At 39.3% G+C, this 9,524-nt stretch overlaps 1 protein-coding gene across 1 annotated transcript in view; it reads left to right on the forward strand.

Annotated features, from left to right (window-relative positions):
• Positions 1 to 3,634: 3,634 nt before the first annotated feature.
• The window catches only part of DNAJC12 (DnaJ heat shock protein family (Hsp40) member C12), an 18,728-nt gene continuing 12,838 nt past the window's right edge, over positions 3,635 to 9,524 (forward strand). The window contains exons 1-4 of the mRNA XM_044660318.1: positions 3,635 to 3,639; positions 4,813 to 4,904; positions 5,984 to 6,169; positions 8,346 to 8,485. Of these exons, the coding sequence (XP_044516253.1) occupies positions 3,635 to 3,639; positions 4,813 to 4,904; positions 5,984 to 6,169; positions 8,346 to 8,485 (423 nt within the window). The remainder of the gene's footprint in view (positions 3,640 to 4,812; positions 4,905 to 5,983; positions 6,170 to 8,345; positions 8,486 to 9,524) is intronic.

Genomic DNA, 9,524 nt, shown 5'->3' on the forward strand with positions numbered 1-9,524 from the left:
CCTCTCCCTCTCTCCCTCCCTACTTCCCTCTCTCCCTTCTTCTTCTGTCTGTCTGTCTGTCTGTCTGTCTGTCTCTCCCTCATATCTAAGAATCAATACTGTGTATTGGTTCCAAGCTAGGCAAGGGATTTAAATGACTTTCCCAGGGTCACATAGCCAGAAAGTTTGAACCTAGAACTTGCTGTCTCTAGACCTAGCTTTCAATCCACTGAGCTACCTGTCTGCCTCCTAAATTCATTTTCAGTAGAAATCATTATAAGGAGATATTATAATTTTATTTGGAAATAACAATTTTCAGCCTACTATTCCTAGTACATAGTTTGGTATTCCAGAGTATTATTTACATTCTAGGCCTTCTAGTTTACCAATTTAACTAAACTGGGAAAGATATTAATTTCTACAAGCTTTCATGCTTTTCTGAGGTTAAAAAAGCATTATGCTTTTAAATGATTTTTTTTTAGGATTCCCCCAAACAAATAGGTATTTCATTTTAATTAGCCTTCTATACTGTAAATATATATAAATATGTATGTTTATATATGTTTATATATCTATATGCATACATATATATGCATGCATTTTGTTTTTCTAGCAGTCATTTTTGGATATATCCTTCACTTCCTTTCCCCTTCTCCTAGCCACTATACCTTCCTTTGTAAAAAAGAAAAATCAAGATTCCTCAGTGTATGTACTGAACTGGATGGCTGCTGAGATCCCATCCAACACTCAAATTTTGCTTTTCCATGAAAAACAGTTAAGTAAAACCAACCAACCGAGAAACCAACTCTGCCAGCAGACACAACATCTCTGCATTCATTGTCACCCTTTCAAAAAATGAGTGCAGTTCATTTCCTCCAGATGGATTTTTGAGTAGGTCTGAAATCCTGAACGTAGCCGTGATCAGTGTCATCATTCAGATCTTGAAGTGATTGGATCCAGAATGAGTAAATTGGAATTTTTAGTTGGTTTAGCTGCTTACTCTTTGAAACTTCTTGCTTACTCTTGAAGCAACTGGTTTGGGAAACCATGGGGTTCTCTTCCACACCATATAAATCGGTCACTGCAGACCAACATATAAACAAGTGATTTTTCATAAGACAAAATTAATTGCTCATATAAATTTCTTAATAATTTAAAGATGACAAAATGTTTTCCTCACAACGACCTTGTGAAGTAGGAAATATAAATGAATGATTTCCATTTTGCTGGTGAAGAAAAGGTTTAGAGAGATGGAATAGCATGAATAAATCAATAGGTATTTAATAAGTGCCTACCTTGAGCGATAGGCATGTAGGACACCAAAATGAGAAGTTTTGCCCTTTGGGAGCTTACATTCTACCAAGGTCATACAAAATGTTCATAGATAAGTAAATTTCAGAGTTAGATCTATTTTTTACAAAATCAGTTCTCTTATTTTCTAACTCTGTCTGATCCCTACCTGGTTCTCTCTCTGTCTTTGTCTCTATGTTGTTGGAAGATCTGTGATTTCACTGGGGTAGAGAACACCAGGGTAAGAAACTCCCTTTACCAATGCAGATATTTGCAAATAAAAGCTTTAGGTGAGGGGAGAGGAGGCACTAACAATGAGGAGAATCACTAACAGGTCTTTTTTAAAATTTATTTTTTTAATTGTATTTTAAATACAATTTTATTGATTAAGAAAATTTTTCCATGGTTACATGATTCATGTTCTTTCCCTCCCCTCCTCTCACCCCCCTCCTATAGCCAACAAGCAATTCCACTGGGTTTGATGTGTGTCATTGATCAAGATGTATTTCCAGATTATTGATATTTGTACTATGGTGATGATTTAGAGTCTACATCCCCAGTCATATCCCCATCAAACCATGCGATCAAGCAGTTGTTTTTCTTTTGTCACTAACAGGTCTTTTGAAGACCTTTTGATCTTTAGAGCAAGAGTAGAGCCTTGTACTCATGTATACATTATATACATGACAAATGGTGTCTGTGTCCTTGGGCTAGCCCCCCAGAAGTCTACATTTGCAATGAAACTGGGCAGAAAAAGCCATTATTGCATTCCTGGTGCCCAGGCTCCTGGTATACTCTGCAGATAGGTCCCCATAAACTGGAGAGCCTTTTTCCCCCCTCAGAATTCTAGGGAACCTCAAGAGACTAAGGTATTTTTTTCCTCCATTTTTTTCCAGCTACGTGTGGAAACAATTTTTTGACAATTATTATTATTATTTTTTTAATTTTAAACCCTTAACTTCTGTGTATTGACCCATAGGTGAAGATTGGTAAGGGTAGGCAATGGGGGTCAAGTGACTTGCCTAGGGTCACACAGCTGGGAAGTGTCTGAGGCTGGATTTGAACCTAGGACCTCCTGTCTCTAGGCCTGGCTCTCAATCCACTGAGCTACCCAGCTGCCCCATTGACAATTATTTTTTGACATTTTAAAATTAAATTTTTCTTGCTCCCTCTCATCCCTTCCTCCCTGAGGCAGTGAATAGTCTGATATAGGTTATAGGGGTATCTTTCTAATGCAATGACTTACAAGCCTCTAACAATATGCTTTTCCATCGATTATCAGTTGATATCAATTAGGCAGCCGTACTTAATTAGCTTTTAGGAACTGATGTTTATGGAGGTAATGCAATAAATATTGTTCATACAAAAATATTCCCTTAAACTGGAGGCATTCTCTCCCAGAAGTACACGCAGATCTGGAGGAAAGGGGACTCAAATTTAGCATGTTTTTGGCAAATGTTATCATTTAAAGGCAACTTCAGGTCTTTCCTCCTGTTTTTGAGGCCCTCATGATGCAGACATAATGTAGCTTTCTTTTGGGTTCCTTATGTAGTCCTGAAACCACCTTTCCCTCAGTGTATTTAGTTTGTCTTGGTATCCACCCCTTTCCTCTCCGACCCCTGAGAAAAACACCTCATATAACAAATATTTTTAAAAGACAGTAGAGGAAAAAAATCAACAAAACTAATTAATGTGTTGAAAAAGTCTGAAAATATAGGCAATGCGCCACACCCAGATCATACCTGTACAAAGGAGCACAGTGGTGATGTCTTTTTATGTTTTTTAATTTGGAGCCAAACTTGTTCTTTGTAATTTTGCAACATTTCTTTCTATTATTTTGGGATGTTTTTCTGCTCCTCCATTTACATTGGCATAATCATGGGGAATATTGGTTTCCTGACTTCGCTTATTTCATTCTGAATCAGTTCATGTAAGCCCTTTTTTGATCTTCTGTATTTATCTTATTTATTGTTTCTTTCAGCATAGCAATATTACATTAATATATCATGATTGTTCTGCCATTCCCCGATTCATTGGTATTGACTTTGTTTTTAATTCTTTGCTACCACACACAAAAAAACTGCTGCTAAGGGGCAGCTGGATAGCTCAGTGGATTGAGAGCTAGGCCTATAGACGGGAGGTCCTGGGTTCAAATCTGGCCTCAGACACTTCCCAGCTGTGTGACCCTGGGCAAGTCACTTGACCCCCATTGCCCACCCTTACCACTCTTCCACCTAGGAGCCAATACACTGAAGTTAAGGGTTTAAAAAAAAAAAAGAAAAAAATGCTGCTATAAATGCTTTGGGATACAGTTGAACTTTCTTTTTCTTTTTCAGAGTAGCCAATAACATTTATTCATTCCAATATGCCGTAAGTTTTAAAATTTTCTTTTAAAAATTATATGTGGAAATACTTTTTAAAAATAGTTTTCCCACATTCTGGGATTCAGATTCTCTCCCTCCCTCCACCTTCTTCCCGAGGTGGCAAATGGTTTGTTACAGGTTATTCCAGTGCCTTCATGCAGTGCATGTTTCCATATTCCCAGTGCTGTGACAAAAGACACATATCACACATACAATAAAAAGGAAAGGAAATGAAGGATATGAAGGAAATAAAATGAATGATTGCATGCTTTGATCTGCAATCAGATTCCAACATGAACTTTCTTTTTTATCAGTGACCTCTGTGGGATGTATGCCTACTCATGGAATCTCAGGGCTTGGATTCCCCTTTAGTGTGGATACCCCTTTTGTTTCCATTGTAGTAATTTTACACGTTGACTTTGGGGGTTTCTTATTTTACACGCCATCTTCCCCTGTTTCTCTGATTCCCTTATTTCTTTTTTTTTAAACCCTTAACTTCTGTGTATTGGCTCCTAGGTGGAAGAGTGGTCAGGGTGGGCAATGGGGGGTCAAGTGACTTGCCCAGGGTCACACAGCTGGGAAGTATCTAAGACCAGATTTGAACCCAGGACCTCCCGTCTCTAGGTCTGACTCTCAATCCACTGAGCTCCCCAGCTGCCCCCTGATTCCCTTATTTCTGTGATTTCTTATTATGCAATATTATTCCATCACATTCATACTCAAAGAGATTCGTTATTTCATCTATTTGGACATTCCTTCTAGTAATGTAAGTCTTCCCATTCTGTGGGACTCTCCTGTAGGTTCTTTCATTCTAATGGAGGAGACCACACATATAAGGGAATTAGATTATAAACTTCTTGAGGACAGAGGCTGCCTTTCCCCCCTATTTTGTGTTCCCCAGTGCTTAGAACAGTGGCTGGCACATAAATGTTTATTGATTGATTGACTGAATGGTGGCCAGGGAAGGGAGTTTTGATCTGGGAAGTTATAGAGATTGCAAGCAAAAGTGCACAGATCTATCATTTCCAATTGGTTTGATTACAATTCTGAGAACAAGAAGTGGAAGGATAATAGAAGTATCACTCAGGGAAGGAGATGGGGTAGATATGGCTAGGGGAATGAGTCTGTGTGATCAGGAATTAAGAATCGAGTAACCTAATTCCTTTTGACTCTGGGCTAGTTTGGAGGGTGGAACGCATGCAACAGCAGGGGCAGAAAATGGATTCCACGAGAAGCCTGCCATCATTAAAGGAGTTTTGCAAATTTCTGAAGGCAATCCATCCTGCTGTCCTCTTCCTGTCAAACCCAAGAAACAAACAAACCAGTTATAGTCATATGTCACAGGTCTTCAAAATTAATTTAATTTAATTTTAATTTTTAATTTAACAGCTACATTTTCTTTTCTTCCCACCTCCTCTCCCCAATGAGGGGGAAAAAAGCCCGAGAAAAACAAAGCCCTTGTAGTGAAAATGCAGTTGAACAAAATAAATTCTTTGGCTAAAAATATTTCTATCTCCTTCTACATCTTGGATCCATCACCTCTTTAACAAGAGTGACATTCCAGAGTTTTATTTACCCATTACCTAGTCAATGAACATTCGCTTTATGTCTAGGTCTTTGCTTTCACAAAGAATGCAGCTATTGATATTTCGGTATTGATTAGGTATTTGTTTTTCCTCTTTGACTTCTTTGGGGTTTATGCCCAGCTGTAGTATCACTGGGCCAACAGGTACAAATCTTTAGTCATTTTCCTTAGGTAATTCCAAATTGGGATGTAGAATGATTATACCAACTCACAGCTTTGCCAACCATCTCTCTATCTTTCCGTAGCCTTTCCTATGTTGATTCGGTGCCAGGATTTTTATAAATGTGCTTGTCAAATCACAACAACTTCCTTTGAATAACATTTTTCTATATGCATTAATTTATATAATATCAATAGATCAAGGCAAAGCAATTATTATTGATCCATTCTTGAAAATAGTCCATAACTAAAGGAGAAGCAGTTTGGTGCAATGGAAAGAGGGTATCTAAGGGTGAATCTCTTATCTTTTGTCTTAACTATTTGAAAAGAGGAGAGAGGTAAGGGCTAGGCAATTGGGGTTAAATGACTTGCCCAGGGTCTCACAGCTAAGGAAATGTCAGAAGTCAAATTTGAACCCAGGCCCTCTCTACTCCAGGCCTTGTGTTCTATCTCCTTTGCCATCTGGTTGCCCCTCTGAGTTTGAATCTTGCTTCTCCTACTTAGTACCTGAATGACCTTGGACAAATGACCTCATCTCCTTGGACCTCAATTTGCTCATCTGTCTTATGGAGCATTTGGACTAGAGAATTTCTAATTTCTCTTCCAGCTCCAAATGTGTACACTTCAAAGGGCAACTCAGATGTCTGTGTAGCCTTTAGCAGAGCTGATCTACTCCTGACCTTGAGTGTACGTCACAGTATAGCCAAGGTCTGTACCAATTGGGCCCCCAAAGTGGCTCCACGGTTGTTTTGCCCATGCCTGCTCTATTTTGTTAACTATAAATCATGGATGGGTAAGTTTGCAGAATATGCAGATGTCTCTTTCCCTTGGAACCTTAAACCTCCGCAGCACACACATTGTCATGCCTTACTAATGAACATCATTCAGCTTTTCAATGATTCGGTGATTTTAACAAGGCAGAAACTAGAAACGAGGCAGTGACAAAGACAAGTCACAAACAAACCTCGATGCCCTTCCAGCCCCATGGCAGAGCCCAGGCTGATGCCTTTGGTTTTATTGTCTCTCTTACGAGTCTTCTTTATGATTTATTCCCGCAATTGATTAACAGAAACTCATTTTCTGCAAATGGGAACATGTTTATCTTATATGATTCATCTGATTACTTCATACATCGAAAGTCATACATCAAATGAAACTGGCTTTTATCTTCTACAGGGGGGAGGGAGGGAGAAGGGAAGAGGGAGAAAAGGGAGAACTGCTTGCTAGCAAAGATAACCTGTCCTTTGGTCTTTGCTTATCAGTGTTGTTTGGTGATTGACATCAACCCAGGTTCAAACTCTCCTGCTGGAAAACCCAAATGATAATATCCCCAACTTGTACTATTCAAGAGTGACTCATAAACATTAGGGAATCTCTCTAATCTCTATGCCTATGGTACATGGGAAGCATCAGCCTGGTGAACATATACCCAACTGGACAAATGCTAATCAAACGCCTATTGTGTGACCCTAGAGCAGTGGTTCCCAAACTTTTTTGGCCTCTCGCCCCCTTTCCAGAAAAAATCTTACTCAGCCCCCTGGAAATTAATTTTTTTTTAAAATTTAATAGCAATGAATAGGAAAGATAAATGCCCCTGTGGCCATCACCACCTTCCTAGATCGCTGCAGCACCCACCAGGGGGTGGTGGCGCCCACTTTGGGAATCACTGCCCTAGAGGAAGGGTTCTTAACTTGGGGATCCATTGACCTTCAAGGGGCCTGGGGGATTGATTTCAGAGAGCCCGTGAATTTGAGTGAGGAAAAGGGACAGCTTTATAGTCATTAACTTATAACTGAAGGTTAATATTTCCTTCAATGATGAATATAGAGAACAAACATTGTCCTTCGATGGGGTCCAGGGACTTTGCCAGATTTTCAGATGGGTTCAAGATGCAAAGAAGGCTGAGAACCCATGCTCGAAAGTACTTTGCTGTGCCCTGGAGAAGATGCAGAGCTTAGAGAAGCCACAGTGCCTGTCTTCAGGGAGCTTACAGTTTAGTAGGGGGGATGAGACATAAGCATATATATGTATGTAACGTAACACAGCAGGGGCACTTTGTTTACTTCTCTAAAGGGGTTCCTAAGTCTGGGCTCATATGTGTGTACTGGTTCTTCTTTTTTTTAAACCCTTTCTTTCAATCTTACAATCAATACTGCTTACTGGTTCCAAGGTGGAAGAATGGTAAGGGTTAGGCAATGGAGGTTAAGTGAGTTGCCTGGTGTTACACAGGTTGGATGTTTCTGAGGTCAAATTTGAACCCATGGCTTTCCATCTCTATGCCTGACTCCCAATCCACTGAGCCACCTAGTTGCCCCCTGTACTGGCTCTAAACCTGGGTCAGGGGCGTTTAAACCCAAAATAGAGAGGTCAGACTATTTAACATATACTTGTTAATTTATTAACATAATAATTAATTACTAGGCTGCTTAATGACGTAGAGGATAGAGTTCTGGACTTGGACCTGGAACCAGGAAGGCCCGAGTTCAAATCCAACCTCAGACACTAATTAGCTGTCTGACCCTGGGCAAATTACTTGACTTCAGTCTGAATTAATTTTCTTAATTATAAAGTGGACATAATAACAAAAATTTTGTTATTACATGTAATGCAATAATGTAAAAATTTAATTTATAAAAACATTTCCCAAAGGAAGCACCATGGCTAATGTTCAGTAAATCACTGCAGAACTGAATGGGAGTATCACTTGATTCATTCACACTTGTTTCTCCTCCTTTCTCCCATTATTCCTATTTGGTTGCTTGCCTTAATCTATTCTATTCTATCTGAGAACCAAAGAGGATTCAGAGAATCACTTCACCCTATCATAAATAAGGAGGTTCATGGGTGAGTCTACTTGTGAGCAGCTTCTTTCTGTTATATACATTGGGTCAAAAGCATAGAAAGGATTTTAAGGACTTAAGATAACTTCACAAGAGAAAAATGTTTTTCATTTGCCTTTTTCCCTCCAGTGGAGAATTTTCAGAGGCTCCAGAAGGCCAAGGATATCCTGACCAATGAGGAGAGTCGGGATCGTTATGACTACTGGAGGAGAAGCAGGATCCCTATCCCTTTCCACCAATGGGAAGCTCTGAGTAACTCCGTCAAAACGGTAGGTTTCTCTCTTTGATGGTCATGTGGTGTGTGAGATACTAAGCGCCACTATAGAATAGATCTTTGGCTTTCTTTAAAGAGCAATAGTAGGGGAGAAGACTGAGTCTGGGGGAAAGGGAACCTCGATGTAAAAGGCACCATTATATTATCTATAACATATGCTGGATTTGGAGTCAGGGTGCAAGGTTCAAATCTTGGCTTTTCCACTTATTGTCGAGGTAACTTGGTTGCCTCAGATTGAGGTGATCTTGAGATAATCTGGACTACTTGGGCTGTTCAATAAATGCATCTCCCCGCTCCCACTGGCTGTACCATTCAGCGAAGAGGATCATAAGATTGTAGATCTAGAGCTAGAAAGAACCTCAGAGGTCACCCAATTCAATCTCCTACTTTTATACCTGAGGAAACTGGACACTAGAAATTTACCCAAGGTTCCACAGAGAGCACATGGTAGAACCGGCCTATCACTTGAAGTGGGCAGAAAAAAAAATTGGCTAACACAGAAATTGCCTTAGATACTCAAGCTGCTAACAAATAGTCAATATATTCTGCCCATAAGAAATGCCTTTTTCAGGGCAGAAATTTAGTCTTTAGGCCAGCAGTAGTCTTCATGTTGCCTTGTTCACTGGTCATGTGGCACATTCAAGAACAATTTAGATGAGAGCATTGGCTAAGAGCTACCCACAATTGATTCTGATTTTGAAAAGGCTGAAGGGGTGTGGTTTATTCCTGTATACTTTGCATAACTGCCAGAGGCATCTATTTTTCTATGGGGACTAACCAAGGAGTTTTCCTCATGAATCTGTTTTAATTTTGCAAGACTCTTCCAGGTGAAGGTCTAAAAATAGTTGAAAATGTTACTCATTCCACTTCGATTTTTGACTGCAACAATCATAGGCTCATGGCAGTTATTCGTAAGCTATGTTTTGCTAGATGCTCACTTTTTAATTTAATTTAATTTAATTTAATTTAATTTAATTTTATTTTATTTTTTAAACCCTTACCTTCCATCTTGGATTAATACTGTGTATTGGTTC

Source organism: Gracilinanus agilis, chromosome 2 (assembly GCF_016433145.1).
Source record: "Gracilinanus agilis isolate LMUSP501 chromosome 2, AgileGrace, whole genome shotgun sequence".
Lineage (NCBI taxonomy): Eukaryota > Metazoa > Chordata > Mammalia > Didelphimorphia > Didelphidae > Gracilinanus > Gracilinanus agilis.